The sequence below is a fragment of the Sporothrix brasiliensis genome (assembly GCF_000820605.1).
Source record: "Sporothrix brasiliensis 5110 chromosome Unknown Cont18, whole genome shotgun sequence".
Classification (NCBI taxonomy): domain Eukaryota; kingdom Fungi; phylum Ascomycota; class Sordariomycetes; order Ophiostomatales; family Ophiostomataceae; genus Sporothrix; species Sporothrix brasiliensis.
In genome coordinates this window covers 2,144,621-2,160,211 of record NW_024467137.1, presented here as the reverse complement: position 1 = coordinate 2,160,211, position 15,591 = coordinate 2,144,621, and the positions used below count along the sequence as shown (strand labels likewise).

Genomic DNA, 15,591 nt, shown 5'->3' with positions numbered 1-15,591 from the left:
GCTAGCCAGCGAACTTGAGAGAAATACAATGCTGTGATCACAAAATGGCACTCTATGGGGCATCGCCTTGCGTCCCCCCCTCGCTTGTGATGCAACTGCAATTCCGGATCACGACAAGCACCCAGCTTCCGAGAAGAAATTGCAGAGATGTTTGGTAAAACACATGCACGCCCGCCAGAACTAGAAAACAAAAGATGCTATGGTAGGAACAATGAACAAAAGCGGGTGAATCAGATGGCAACGGCCATATTACAAAGTAACAAGTCAAACTAGGCGTACGCCGAGTGCGGACTCTGGAAGGAGGGTGCACTCCAGCCATGTCTCCTGATCGACGACAAGCCTTGCCAAGGAAAATGTGAGAGGCATGGGCGAACACAAAATGAAAGGAATATTTGTTGCCTGCAGAATCCCAGTAGCACACGCAACAGGCGACCTGATACACATCTTGTTTCCAGGAGGCGGAACGCGAGGGCGGATTTGGATGCGCCCGGGCCTTTTCCATTTCAGTCTTTTGCATTCAAACTTTTGACCATTCCAGCTCTTCTTGTAGAGCAGCTGTCTCTTCAGTGTTCTCTAGCAGTTTTCAACTCCGTATAGCGACATACGGAAGTACGCAGCATTCTCGGGTTCCATAGCATCCTTACGTTTTGCCTCATAGGCTTCATTTATCTGCTTTTTTATTCTCCGTCTCATGTACGACATAGCAACTCTTGTCAAAGACAAACACCTGGAAGATTTACTTTCTTTCCGAATTCCCTAAAGTCGCTGTGTTCAACTCTCCGCCTTCCGGTCCTCATACTCCCATGCGTTCGTACCTTTGCAAATGCCCAGATGCCGTCAAGCCAAGAATAACAATAATTCCATCTCACAGATAAACGGCCAAGAGGAGTCAGGTTCTGAGGAAATTACAAAGTACGACATACAAGAATCGTGAGCGTTCCTTTCACATAAACAGAAAACTCGACTCGGAGCATTCAGGGGCAAGGCCAAGGTTCATGACCAGACGATGCAGTTGCACTGGATGAGGAGCCTCATGTTCTATTTTTTTTTCTTTCTGTTTTGCGATGACAGGACCCCTGCCCAAAAAGACAACGCCAAACCAGACCAGACCAGGCTTGACAGTGACAGGACTGTGCGCTTGTTAATAGTGCTTGAAGAGCAGTCTGGAAAGAGTCTCTGCCGGGTGGCTGAGGCGGCAAATACTGTTTAAGAAAAAAGGTAGGAATAAAGAGGAGGTGGACGGAAAATTCATAATTGGGCCTTTCTTACCTTGCATTTTGTATTCCAAAGCCGCCGGTGAAGCAGAGCGGTTACAGGAGGTGGGAAGTGCCGTAATTAGGGGCAGTCTAGGGGCCTCTAAAGTTTAGGGCCCGCTGGGGTAGGCGAGGTCGTAGCGTCGAATAGCGCCGGCCAGCAACCGCATTTGGGATGACAGCATCCGCCCAAAGTGTAGAAATGCGACTCATACGCAGCAACTCCTGGGGCTCGTTTGAGATAATTAGTCCAGAAAGAAAAGAAGAAGAAAATACATCCTTGCTGCGGTTCTCCTTGCTCTTGCTTCTTTTGTCTCTGGCCGCGACTTTCTATGCGGAGTGTTAAACAAATGACACAGTCCCATTGGCTTCCAAGAGGACCCATCGCAGAGTCCATAGAAGCAGAAGAAATAAATTTCACAAAACAAACAAAAGAAAAGAACTGTCTCAAGAGAAATGATCAATAGACAACATGTTCTACATCTCTCAGCATCATCCGTCTTATGAAGATAGGGCCTTGAAGCTTGCAGAGTCCAGACGACACTTGACAAGTCGGTCGCGCCTCCCTTCTTGCATTTTTGCCTATTTTAGGTTGTGTAGATATTACGAAGTCGGTATTTCATAACAATTATTTCGTAGGAAAGAGCGAACTGTCTCTGGTGCCAGTCTCTTTGGCTGCGGAAACGGCCAAAGCGGAAGCGGGCTGCTTTCGACAGGTGCAAAGGAAAGGACGACCCAGACCGACCAGACACTGACCCCTGTCACCATTCCCCGTAGCGACAAATGCCAAAACACGATCCGAGACAGATCTGCCACAACAACCATAAAACACAAGCCCCCGCGCTAGCCCAGGAACTGGTCCTGCGAAGCTCTCTTGCCAGCGGCCAGCACCTTCCTGTGTTAGTGGCCGTCGCTTTCTCACACGCAACTTCCTAACACGGACCTCCAGACCCTTCCTTCCCAGGAAACAGACACTGTTTGAACCCAAGCCTGCATTGCAACCCTCCCTTTCCGACCCATTACTCTAATTTTCCGTCGAGTCTGCATCCTTTCCCAGCTCTGGGCATCTCCAGCAGAGCCTCGTCACGACGTCCCAAGAGCCCTGCCTCTCGTGCTTGCATACTGTCCGGAGACACCTGGGCCCGACCGTGGCAGGGAACACCCCTTGGCCGGATGATGCACGGCCATCTGTTTCGAAATTCTGGTGAGGCTCGAGGGGGTGATGCAGCTCTCAACGACCCTCTCTGAGAGCCACGCATCTTCAGAGCGGCCCCTTTGTCTCCTCGCCCCAGTCACGCCATTTCCTGCACTCAGTCCCTCCGCCGTCAAGCCCCGCCGACTCCGTGATGCGTATGCTACGCCCCTTACGAGCTTACGAGGGTGGCGGAGAGGGGATGGCCAGCAGGGAATCAAAGGCAGTCGATGAAGAACAGACCCTCGAAGAAAACAGAGGAACAAGCTGGTCAGTAAAAAGAAACGCTGCATACTCCGTGCACAGCAACACCCCGGCCTGGGATCGTCTCCTCTTCTGAGCTTCCCATACCACGCCCAGATAACGTGCATGGATGGGATGTGGGTTTCCACTTATACACAAACAGAGAGAGGAGAACGGAACTCGGAGACAGGATCAAGCCAAGACTTTTCTTTTTATGTACTCCCCCTTCCCTTCTCTCGTCTTGTTTTCCCTTTTCTTTCCTCTCTTCCCTTCTTCCCTTCTTCCCCTTTTCTCTCCTTCTTTCCTTTCCTCTTTTTTGTTTCTTATACCTGTTTCTCGTCTTCGTAAATTTTGTCAACCTTCGGACAAGACGTTCCATTCTTTTCTTTTCCTGCGTTCATTTCACTTCTCTCGTCCTATTAACGAGCAGGCTCGACATCCAGATTATACCTTTCGTTCAAGCACCACCATTCGGAAATCCCTAGAGGAAACTTTTTGAGAAAGTCCTACGACACAAAAACAGAAAATTTCATATTCGAGGAGTCTTTTTCGGCGCCAAAAGCTAGTCTTTTTTTCTCACTTCTCTCTCTTGTCAACCGTCACAATGAAGTTCTCCGCAGCATTAAGCTTGGCGATTGCCCCCGTGGCGCTCGCAAAGGCCGTCCACAACGTCTACCCTGTCCGCCGCGATCCCAAGAACGCCGACAACAACAACAAGGGTGGACCTCACCCCTCTCGTGATGTTGCTGGTGTCGGCAGTGTCGGCAGTGTCGGCGGCGTCGGCGGCGTCGGCAGCAGCCAGGTCGTCAACGCCGACGCCGCGCTGCTCGCCGAAGCTGGTTTGGTCTTGGGTTCCCTGAGCGAGATCGTCGTCATCTGGGTCAACGGTGGTGGTGGTGTGCCCACCACTACCATCAACGCCGTCTCGACAGTCACACAGACGGTGACGGCTGGTGCTGGTGGTGTTGCTGGTGCCCCGGCAGAGACGACTGTGGCTGCTGCCGGTGGTGGCACTGGAACCACCGCTACTGGTGCGACGGCTGTCGCTGGCGGTGCTGGCGCAACGCACACGGTCACAGTCGGTGGCCCCAAGGGTCTGGCGTACGAGCCCAGCAGCATCGTCGCCAATGTCGGCGACATGGTCATCTTCACGTTCCTGAGCCAGAACCACACCGTCTCCCAGTCTGCCTTTGCCACCCCTTGCGAGCTGCTCGCCGGCGGCATGGACTCTGGTTTCCAGCCCAACGCCAACAACTCTGTCAACCCACCGCCGCAGGTCGCCCTTCAGGTCATGGTCGACACTCCTCTGTGTATGTCTTGAGCCCGCTTTTGTCCGCATACTCCTTTTTCCAACCCGAACTAACCAATAAAACAGGGTTCTACTGCCGCCAGAAAGGTCACTGCGGTAAGGGCATGACCTTCTCCATCAACCCCACTGCCGCAAAGACACAGGCCATGTTCCAGCAGATGGCCATTTCCCAGAACGGAACTGGCACTGGCAGTGCCATTACCGGTAATGGTGGCGGCGCCGCCGCTGGTGGCGCTGCTGCTGGTAGCGGCAGCGGTACCACTGTCGCCTCTGGCACCACCACCTCGGCCTTGGCTGCCGCCGACTCTCTGACTGCTACGCTGGGCGGCACGGCTGCGACCAACACGGCTGCTGCTGTCGGCTCGAGCGGCACCGGTCTGACCACGGGCACCGGCAGTATTAACGCTGACGGCTCCTGCTCGTGCGCTGTCATGTGCGCTGCTGGCTCATTCCCGGCTGTCCAGGCACAGGGTGTCGGTGCCTTTGGTGGTTTCGGTGGCTCCCTGCCGTCGACTGCCGTGGTCGCATAAATGCGTCTCCACGTGTAGGCGTGTTGTGCGTCGTCTTCATTTGTTACCCTTTTGACAACCATTGCGTCTTGTTTTCGTCGCTTGTGAGAGAGCCGCAAAGGCTATGTTTCTGGACTCCTTTTTCATGTTGTTTTCTATTCTCCAGTTTTCTCCTCTCGTGTTTTACTTACCCTGACTTTTCTCTTCCCTTTTCCTCTTCATCTTTGTCTCAAAAATCTTCCCTTATGGGGCTTGTTTCCCGGATGAAAAGGTACATATGACTGGTTCGTATTTTTTTTTCTGGATGGACTTAATAGGACACCTTTTTTCCATAAAAAACTTTACCCATTTTCGCAACAGCCAAAAAAAAACATGAAAACGGTTTCTTCAATGCCCAAAGTTGATAAAGATGTAAAGCAAAGCAACGCCGATGTATAGTATGTTTGGAGTGCAGTGTAAAGTCGAAGGTGTACAGTTTCGTATCGATTCGCTATATATGTAGTCTATACCAAGAGAAATCTTGTGCAATCCACCCATGCCGCTGTTCGTGTTGATCGGTAGAGGATATACACAAAAAAAGGTAATATAAAAAAAAGAACGCCAAACGCAACGCAAGTTCCTCAAAGGGTAGCAGGACTCCATATAAAAAAGGACCAAGTCACGTCAGGAACGCTTTAGGAGCAGAACTTGGAAGAGCGTTCGAGGCAGTCTTCACCGAGAACGAAGTCCTCCGGCGTTACCTGATGTCCAGCTCGTCATGATGTGCCACCAAAGCGGCCCAATACACAGGCTCTCAATACCGTAGAGTCCGTGTATGCCCGGCCATTCGGAGGCAATCAAAACGGAAGTAAAAGGACAACGGGCTTTCGATCCAAACGTCTCCTGTCCTCGAGTCCCCATGCTCCGTGTTCGTATGCGCCCCAGGTTATTTTTTGGCCCCAGCCTCGGCCGCTTTCCGAGCATCAGCTAAGAAACGGGAACACGTGTGTCAGTTTGAGTCTTCAAGTAGCCAACGGCCCTCAACGACGTCACCCCCTCCTCGGCTTGCCGCCAGAAAAGGAAACAAAAAAACGGAGTCCTCACCAGCTGCCTGCTTCTCACGCATCTTCTTTGCCAGCTCGTCGCGGTCGCGCTGCATCTCGGTGCCGCTCTTGGTGTTGGCCTTCTTCTGCAACGAGAGAGCCATGGTTAGAAACCTGTTCTGCCACCCCCATGTAGTCTGAGCTCGAACGTACCTGGCCGGCCTGAGCCTTGAGGTTCTTCTCGCGGGCCTTGTCCCGCTGGTTGCCGCGAGCCATGGTGAAAGTGGCCGTCGGGTTGGTCTGACGAAAACCGAAAAAAAAGAGGAAAGGGGTCGAAAAAGATAAAGGACTAAGCGATGGTGTGCGGGCGTGAGCGTAGCGAGCGCGTGTCCACTCGACGGAAGTGTAGGTGAGGGAGGAAGAGGTAACGAAGGAGAAAAGGCGGCAAAAAATGCGAGGCCCGAAAAAAGGCGCGAGAGGCGCCGGCCGCGTTGATGCTATTTTGGCCTTTTTGTACGGAGTACGAATTAATTACTGTCGTAACAGTGAGGCAACGAGAATGGTCAGGTGGGGTTTGCGACAACAGGCGGTGGGGCCTCTATCATTGCGGGCTACGCAGATGTCTGGGCTGGCGCCACTAAAGCGATATGCTAAAAATGAGGCACGTGCAACCGATAGGAGCCATTTGTCCTTTACAACGTTCTATCAACGACAGCTCGCCAACCACTCGTCAGCAAGCCATCGATTCTGCTTCGTCTTTTCCACGAGCTGTCCTCGAGGGCCCGGACTAAAATAGGACACGATATAGCAAAGAGACGGCGGCTGTGGACGATAGCCGCCGGTGGTGGCCTCGACAGGCGGCCTGCTGTTTGTTCGGCCCGCCCATGTCCAACGCCTGATACCTCTGTCCTTGCCCAATTTCCAGCTCGTCTTTCAAGGTGAGCCTATCGTCTTGTAGGATACGACATACACACGTTACATGTGAATTGCCGTTGTTCATGTCAGTGGAGTACAGACACCGACTGCCGGCCTTGTAGACGCGCTCGGCGCTTCCATTTTGGCCTCGTGCACGTTATGCAGCGCCCATTTTCGTCTTCTATTCTTCCGACATATGAGGTAAATAAGCGATTAGAACAGAATCCATGAGCGAGCAGAATCAACAGATGAGGCTCCGAGTAACGTTTGGCAGCACATTTGACGGGCCTCTACTTCGTATTCTCTCCGTGCTCCTGTGCGCCTTCCTTCCCGGTCATGGCGGCAAGTGAGGCAGGTGCCATACAGTTTAAGCGTCACTTGTATTTGTGTACGTTTTCGGGTGGTGAAAGGATGGCTGTGCAAAGCAACAGCATGAATGCGCTGTACGCAAAGAAGAGGCGGTCATAATCTTACAATGTGCTTTGCATCGCATATTCGGGCTACGTCGGCGCGTTGGCTGAGTCTTATGCCCAAGTGTGCTGGCGCTGTTGTTGTTTTACACTCTTCACACAAACCGAAACCGAAGGTCTCCACTTTTCCCCTCCCAAACAGCCCAACAGACCTGAAACACTGTAAACAGCCCTGGGAGCCAATCGAGGCCGCGCCAACGACGACTCTGAGGGCGACGATCTGCTTCCACACGACACTTTTATTTTAGCCTTGGACTTCTTCCACGCGCACGTCTCGCCCTCTTGATACCGATGCCAAGAAAGCGGCATGCAGGTTCCTCGTGGGACGATTGGACAGCGACGCATCGTTTTCATGCGTGGAAGGCCGAAGGCCGTTGGGCTTCTCGCCTGCTCCTTCCCTTGCCTAGCCACCTTCCATCGCTCCTTCTCCCAGTCGATCCTCGGTTGCAGTGCCTCGTCTGGACTTGCACTACTACAATTGTACCGCGATTTACATGGCATCGTACATGGGAGGGTATGTTTCCCGTCCTTTTGCCAGCGATCACACCGACGGTCAATCGCTCTGCTCTGTCTATCATCCCAAGACCGGGAAGCACGCAGTAGCCTCGTCACTTGCTCTCTGGTTGTGGTGGCAAGGTAGTTGGTGTCGCTGGTCCGGCTGAAGGCAAGAAACACATAGAGAGACGCGTACAAAGAGTAGAAACCCAGGGACACACTGGACAGCAAGGGGCGTATGACCCAGGTTGCGCTGTGGTTATGCATCCACGCAACGACTGTGACTGGATGGTGGCGGCAACAGTGACTGCGAATGCATCTACATATGCTGCAAGGCATGACTCCCAAAGCGTACCCGGCGCGTGACACAGTGACGCGACTATGAGGCCAGGCTCGGAATAGGAAAAATCAGAATTTGGAAGAGGAGAAGAATGAGAGCAGGAAAGAAGGTGTTCCTTCTCCGAGACGATGGCGTTTGTCCCTCAAGGCCCCCAGTCTCGTCTCAGGCCGCAAACACCCGCCAAAGTGAGGGCGAGATCCATTCATACCAGAAGAACTGGAATCGAGCAGGACTGACAGAAAGGTAAGACAAATCAAAGAGCAGAGCCCTCAGAGCAGAGGGCCAGTCCTTCCAGGCCCTGGCCCTGGCCAGGTGTGTTCGGCCTTGACCAGCGTTAAAATATTCATTGGCCAGCACGGCCTGAAAATGCGAAACAAGTCGAGGACAACAGAGGACATCGACAGAACTTGTTTCCCTTTTGCAACCCTGAATCTCTCTTCGTCTTCCAATCTCGTCAGCTTGTTGTCTTCTTTCGCTCCTTTTTGGCCTCATTTTCTCGTCGTTTCTTTGGCTGTCGTCGGTTTGCCGGAGTTCGTTTGAGCAGCGCTCGATGCAAGCGCGCAGCTCGCTCTTTCCCTTCCCACGTTCCTTCCCCACCAAATCGTCCCATTCACAGCGTCCCCGAAAGGTCTCCACAAAACGACATTCAACGTCCACGAACAATCGCAGGATCGTATTAAAGGGCTTCAAACACCCTCGTCCTCTCATTTTTCTTGTTTCGCTTGGCCAGCTTCAAACATTTCTTGCCTGTCGCCACGGTTCATTTCTTTTGTGCTTTTCTTTTCCTGTCGCCCTCTCTTTCACCGCCTCGCCTTTGATTTCTTGTTGATAATGGTGACTGCGTCAACCTAAAACGACAAGAAAGCCATTGTTCACTTATCACCTCCCCGTGCCTTTGTTTCTTGGCCTTTTTGCTCTCTTCTATTTACGATTCATCGTTCTGTTCGTTTCTTTGCTTTCTTGTTCACCTACTTCTCTCGTCGTTTGCCATCTGGACCGGTGCACATAACTCCTCTTGCATACTTTCACGCAAAAGCTGGCTCTTTTACTATATCTTGACACCTCCTTCTTTCTTCTCTCCTTTTCCTTTCTCAAACTGCAATTATCAACCTCCAATCCGCACGAATCCCCAGCTCTGCTAGCCCGATCTGAACGACAGCAGCAAGAACAATACATCAACGCCCAATCTTCTCTACACTCACGACCGACAAACGTCTCCAAAACGACGCCATGTTCAACCTTTCCGGAAACACCAAGCTGCGTGGCATTGGCTACAGGGCTCTCAATGTCCTGCGTCCCTGCAATATTATCGCTCTGATCGCCATCGTCGCCGCCAGCTGGGTCATGATTGTCATCTCGGGCGTCACCGGCCAGTTCTTCTTTTTCGACGCCATCACCCACGTCTTCACCTCCTCGATCGCCATCTTCCTCATTCTCACCGAGATCCAGTGGGGCTTTCTCAAGCGCTATTTTGAGCGCTCTTGGCCCGCCTTCTCTGACCGTCACGGCTTCCTTTGGCTCGGTCTCGCTATGGTCGTTCTCGGCTGTGATATGCTCGGCAACCTCAACAAGCCCGTCTTCAGCATCAAGAACATAGGCCTGCCCCTGTGGCGCCTCATCATGGCCGCCGGCATCCTGTCGCTGACCTTTGGCTTCTTCAACTTTGTGGCCACCATAATCTTCCGCGACGGCCCATCCGGCCTGACAGCCCGCATGATCCGCGCTGACGGCAACCTCGCCGACGGCGGCAAGCTTGGCTCTGGTATTGGCAGCGGCAACCCTGCCGACTACTACGCCGCCACCTCGTCAAACATCTCCCGCAGCAACACCCGCCGCTACAACAAGGAGGAGATGACGTATGGCAGCAGTGGAAGCAGCCTGGGCGACGAAGAGAGCGCGGCAGCCAATAACCCGCCTGTCAACCGCTTCAAGCGCATGACCCAGGTCTTCAAGAAGAGTCCGTTTCTGGCCCACGGCCAAGGCGGTCTTGCTGGCAAGAAGATCCAGATTAGTCACCCGCTGCCTGTTGGCAACTACGACGACGAGACGGCCGGTATTGCCAACCAAGGCGCCAGTGTGGGTATGGGAGGCGGTGACTACTACAGCCACACCAACGACGCCGCTACGGTTGTCGATGACAACGACCGCGATCACGACCGTGATCACGACGCCCGCAGCGAGTACCACGAGGACCGCTCCAGCCCCATCATACCCGAGATCCGCCGCCCGCCCACGGCGCAGCACCCTGCCATGAGCAGCCATTACAGCGTTGCCAACATGTCGCGGTTCTAGGTTTCTGTCCTGCTGGCCAGGACGGCCCTCTGCTGTCTGCTGTCTCTTTTTTTCGGTTTCCCACCCATATTAGAATTTCCTTTGTCAACTGCCAATGTCCTTTACATATGGCTCACGGGGCGTTCACTGGCGTTTGTGCCTTTGCCTTTGTTGATCTTCTTTCGTTTGGTGTCATGCATTTCCCTTTGTCCATCCCGTTTCTACCTCTTTCTTTTTTTACCTTTATTCTTTCAGGGAGATACCCTACTCCGTACAAAGCAACGCGGACTGCATGGTCGACGTGTCGACGGGCGTTTCTGGTTTATTTCTCCTGTCCACCATAATACGTATGTTCACTTGGATTTTACTTATAATTGAACAATTTCAAAAATAAAAATTGTGCTAAAGGAGTGACAATTTACTTTATGTATCCCAGCAAAAGCCCAGCAAATTCGTGTTAGTGGGCCAACAATGCCTAATTCGGCTATTTGCGCCTGAACCCTGCATTATCAAATGGCAGCTTAAAACACGTGACTATTTGTATTACATAACCGTTTAGATTCTGACGCCACCAGAAAGCGCCACCAGAAAGCGCCACGAGGCACACTGCTTTCCTATTTTGCCAGCTCTCCGTCGCTCCTCCCTTGCAACTCCCACTTTCTTTCCTTCCCCCTTCTCTCCTTCCCTGTTTCCAATTTTGTCCTTTTGACAACCACCGTTTCGTTCCTTCCCAACGTCAACGAAAGGAATCAAGGACAAACAAATCGCTCAGCCGGCTGCAAGAGAAGGAAACGAGGGAGGTCTCGTAAAAAATTAAACAGGAAGGAAGGGGAACACAGGGGAAGGAGACAAGGAGCCAATTCTGGAAGAATCCAAGCCTCTTCCTCGATTTTGCTTCATTTCTCTCCTATCTCTCTCTCTCGCTCGTCGTCTTGCGCGCGTCTTCGTTCGCCGCGAGCAGCGGGCGTCAATTCGTGAACAAAAGCCTTCCGTCGTTTTCTTCTTTTCTTTTTTCTTTCTTTTGCTATTTTTCGATTCCCTTTTCGTCTTTCGCGGCTCGCGCGCCTTGTCACCACAACTTGACAACTTGCTGATTCGCGACACTCCATCGCCAACTTTCTGCATCGCCCACCGTCTCCGTATTGATTCCATTTGACGCTCGACTTTTCCATCATCCTTTCCATCAGTCCTTGCATCTTGCTTTGACAGCCGTCTGTCGTGGGGAACAGACGACGGAGTGTGCGCGTTTTCTTGGAAACTAGGCGTCACCGGTATTCCTGCTGACCATTTGATTTGGCCATCGTGTTTCCCCGTGTCCACGTTTCTTTTCATCAAGTGCAAAGTGACCCAGGTGCTCGGTCAGAAATCCAGAGACAGACCGCGCTGAACACGAGCTCGCACACGCTATCGTTGATGCTGGCGACTCTTGTGATTCTGCTCGAGTTCTATCTTTCGCTTCTAATTGTGTTTGGCCTTGTGGCCCTTTCCGTTGGCCTGGTTCCATCAGCCGTGGAAACCAAACGCTTTGCATCTGGGCTTAAGAGTCTCGCAAAACACACATACAGCTTTGGTCTCAAGAAAAACGACGGTTGCCACCCATCTGGCCGTGCGTGATTAAGCACGACCTTGCGAGGTTGCAAACGCACCAAAACAAAGGCATAGGACGGGAGGGATAACGAAAACCAAGCTGACAAAAGAACGTACATCTCTGTCGCGCTTGTCTTGTCAACGTCATGTCGTACGAAGACCAGTCGGAGGGCGTTGCCTCGGACTTCCGGGATGCTCTCAGCGAACTGACGATGAACTCGCGGGTCGAGATCACCACGCTGACTGTCATCGCCCGGGAGAACACCGAGTACGCACACGGCATCTCGGAAGTGCTTCAGGAACACATTAAGAAGGTACGCCGACTTGTTTTGCAGTCGCATGTAACCCATTGTTATGCCGCCGGCTGCTCTATATTCTAACCATCCTCGTATCAGGTTGCTCCTCAACGAAAGTTGCCAGCCCTCTACCTCCTCGACTCCATCGTCAAGAACGTTGGCACCCCCTACACGATCTACTTTGGCCGCGGTCTTTATTCGACTTTCATGGACGCCTACGCCTCTGTCGATAATGGTACGCGACGCAAGATGGACGAGATGCTCAAGACGTGGAAGGAACCAGTGCCCGGATCCGTCGACCCCCGGCCTGTGTTCAGCCCAGAGACCACCCGTCCGATCGAGAATGCCCTTATTAAGGCGAGAACATCGGCGCTGCAAGCCCAGCACGAACACATACGTAGCGAGCAGCAGTTGCTCGGCCGTGGACGCCCAAACAGTGCCACTCCTTATCGCGAGACGCCAACACCACCGGGACCCAGTGGCCGTCCAGGCTACCCTCCACAAGGCCCGTACGGCCAGCAACAGCCCCTCCCGCAAGAACAGCAACCGCCGCAACAGTCGTACCCCTTCCACCCAGTAAGTACAAATCAGTTCGGGGCGGGACAGACCAGTCCTTCCCGCTTGTTGTAACTCGTCCGTAGCGTCTAACACTTGTTGCTGTCAACTAGCCACCGAATCAAACAACACAAACAACACCACAGCCGCCTGCATACGCAACAGCGGGCGGTCCGTTCCAACCACCACCACAGCAGCCACAGCAACAGCAACCGCCGTTCCAGAATCCTTATGCCCCTCCTGCCACTCCTTCAAGGATAAGCTTAGAGTCGCTGAATGAAGATGTCGAACGGTTGATCCAGGCAACCAAGACAGAGTTTACAGAAAAGTCGTATGATGTCGGCGTGGCAGGGAGGTTAAAGGCGCTGCTGGATCTACAGACCATCCTAAAGAGCCAAGGCCTCGAGCACGACAAGCTCGTCCTAGTAAGAAATCAAATTGATGCCCTCGCCGTAAATTTGCCTGCCCATCTAAAGGCCGGCATCGGCTTAGCGCCGACGCCGCCGGCAGCCAACTATCCTCTTTTCCAGGCCCCGCCGGTGGCATCAGCAGCAGGAGCACCCGCATCTGCGCCGGGTGGCAACCCGCCCTTGCCAGCCGCCGTATTGGCTGCTTTAGCCGCTGCTCGGTCTATGGCAGCTGCGGGCTCTACACCTCCTGCACAAACCCCGGCGCCGCCTCCGCCACAACCGACACCTGCCGGTGGTATGTCAATCGACGGCCTTCTTGGGAAGGGTGCGCTTGCTGCGATCCTTGCCGCGCGGCAACAACAGCCGTCTCAACCACAGCAGCAGCAGCACCAACAGCTGCCGCCACCGCCGCCACAGGCACAGGCACCATACGTACCTCCAAGTACACCGCAGCTAGCACAGCTGCTTCAAGGTGTGCTATCCCAGCAGCAAATGGCGCCTGCCCCTGCTCCAGCTGCCCCAACCAACACAGCCAACCCGTTGGCTTTGGTGGATATGCTTAGAAAAGCTGGAATCCTCCAACAGCAGACACCTGCTCAGAATGCCCCTTTCCAGCCCCCGACGCAGCCACCTCTACCCCCAGCTGGCCTGAATGTTCCGGGTTTGGCCAATATCATTGCGTCCATCCGGAACAACGCCGTCGCTGCTCCCCGTGACCCGTTACGCGAGATTCAGAACGAAATTTCGTTCCAGTCCTCGTCTCTTAAACAGTAAGCCCTCGCCCACTTTAGGCGTTGCTGTAATTGAGTGCAGAATGTCTACTAACCGACCCTTCGCGCTCTATAGATTCCGTCCTCACCTTCTGCCTTTGATGTATGAAAACCTTGGCCCTCCTTGCACTCAGTGCGGGCGTAGATTCCGTACCGACGAGGCTGGCCGTGCAGCCAAGACAGCTCACATGGACTGGCACTTCCGTGTCCACCAGCGTATTGTCGAAGCCGAGAAACGTGGGCAGCACCGCAGTTGGTACGTCGACCAGGCGGACTGGATCCACTCTCGTGAGACGATCGACTCGGACGGCGTCGACCACCATGGGGCCAACGGCAGCGGTGCAGCCGGTGGCAGTGGTGGCCGGGTAGCAGGCTCTGGTGCTGCTGGTGGCGGTGCCGGTGCTGCAGGTGCCAAGCTGCAATGGATCCCTGTCCCTACGGGCAGCGCCAACACCAACCAGACCTGCCCCATCTGCCAGGAGAAGTTCGAGATGAAGTGGCTCGATGAGGCGCAGGAGTGGGTCTGGATCGATGCCGTCCGGATCGGTTCGCGGGTCTACCATGCCAGCTGCCACGCCGAGGCGACGCGGAGCGACAACAACCGTGACCATCCAGCTGCTGCTGCCCATTCAGCCCTGATGGCCGGCGGTAACGGGCCGGTCATTACGAAACCCATCCCGACAGGACCTGCAGCCGACCGAAACCGCCACCAGCACGGACATAATGGCCCTAACGCAGTTCTCGGAAAGCGCAAGGCCGATGACGGCGCCAACTTCCACGGTAACGGCAATGGCAACCACCGAGGAGGCAAAAATGGAGCCCGTGGTGGTAGTGCTGCAAGCGGTGGTGGCCGCAAGAAGAAGCGCGGCGGTATGGGTGGTGCGGGTGGAGGTAGCAACCCCCGTCGGCCACCGGATCTGGACCGTGTCGACCCCGATATTGGCGGCGGTGGCATTGGCGGTTCCGCATCGGGCGAGGGCGGTGGCGGCGGTGGACGGTTCGGCCGCAATAGTGGGAAGCACCGTGGCGGTGCCCACAAGGACAACAACAGCGATGAGCCCGAGGTGGACCTTAACGCCTTGCCGTATTAAACCGTCAGCGGTTTACTACACCTATTTTTTGTTGCATTTTATTCCGCAGCGGCTTTTTCCTGTCCTAATTTGCGCGCGCCGTAGCGAGCCATGGATCATTATTTTGCATTGCCCGTTGTCTGATAACAATGGGCCGGTGTTCTTCTTTCCCTTGCTCAGTTTTTGTCAGCCCGTTTTCGGGTTTCTTCATTTTGTGTTTTTTTGTGTATGTCATTCTTTACGAAGATCTTGCGGGATTGCAATTGCATGCAATTTCTTATTACTCAAAGCATACATATATATAAGATGGGGAAGGCATACAGATTAAGCACAGTGCTAATATGAACCTGACTTTTGAACTATTTTTGGAATTGCACAACGTGGCATGGATCTTGACTGGTTTTGTACCCGAAAACGTCTCTATTTTACCCAACTGTTCCCATCATCTCCGCCCTTTTGCCTCGTCCCGTTTCGAGACAATTGTCTGGAACAAGGCCAACCTTCCAGCAGCCACTGCAAAGGCGACCCGCGTCTCTCTTCTTCGCGGCCGGGCTTCGTCCCAAAATAACCGCCGCACAAAGAACACATCTAGAACAATACGCCGTAATCCAGAAACTTGTAACAGGCCGTTCTTCCCCGCGCTCTGTTTTTTAACAATCTCCACAGGTTCTACAGTATGTAAGAAGGATAGCAAACAAAGGGGGTGTAAATATGCCCGGATCAAGTATTTCTGCGCCAAGGATTCGTCGAGCATGTTTTAGGAGCACATTGTAAATATAGGAGTGGCACGAAATAAGGAAAAAAGGGCATCATAGCATTTGCATCATTTAGAAGAAAAAAAAATAAAACCCGAATAAGAGTATACCGTCCCAATATATCGTGGT

The 15,591-nt window shown here is 53.4% G+C and overlaps 4 protein-coding genes across 4 annotated transcripts; 3 read left to right on the top strand and 1 right to left on the bottom strand.

Annotated features, from left to right (window-relative positions):
• Window positions 1-3,292: 3,292 nt before the first annotated feature.
• Window positions 3,293-4,527, top strand: SPBR_01782 (uncharacterized protein; the record flags this gene model as incomplete). The annotated part of the gene is made up of 2 exons (XM_040760092.1): window positions 3,293-3,998; window positions 4,064-4,527. The coding sequence occupies 2 exons, from the start codon at window positions 3,293-3,295 to the stop codon at window positions 4,525-4,527; spliced, it is 1,170 nt and encodes a 389-aa protein (XP_040619583.1).
• A 967-nt stretch (window positions 4,528-5,494) lies between these two features.
• Window positions 5,495-5,804, bottom strand: SPBR_02138 (serf family protein; the record flags this gene model as incomplete). Its single annotated transcript, XM_040760445.1, has 2 exons — window positions 5,495-5,674; window positions 5,742-5,804. The coding sequence occupies 2 exons, from the start codon at window positions 5,802-5,804 to the stop codon at window positions 5,495-5,497; spliced, it is 243 nt and encodes an 80-aa protein (XP_040619582.1).
• A 3,174-nt stretch (window positions 5,805-8,978) lies between these two features.
• SPBR_01862 (uncharacterized protein) lies at window positions 8,979-10,040 on the top strand (the record flags this gene model as incomplete). Its single annotated transcript, XM_040760172.1, has 1 exon — window positions 8,979-10,040. The coding sequence occupies one exon, from the start codon at window positions 8,979-8,981 to the stop codon at window positions 10,038-10,040; it is 1,062 nt and encodes a 353-aa protein (XP_040619581.1).
• Window positions 10,041-11,752: 1,712 nt separating this feature from the next.
• On the top strand, window positions 11,753-14,728 carry SPBR_01290 (mRNA cleavage factor complex component; the record flags this gene model as incomplete). Its single annotated transcript, XM_040759601.1, has 5 exons — window positions 11,753-11,920; window positions 12,002-12,478; window positions 12,604-13,339; window positions 13,400-13,637; window positions 13,783-14,728. The coding sequence occupies 5 exons, from the start codon at window positions 11,753-11,755 to the stop codon at window positions 14,726-14,728; spliced, it is 2,565 nt and encodes an 854-aa protein (XP_040619580.1).
• Between the last annotated feature and the right edge of the window lie 863 nt (window positions 14,729-15,591).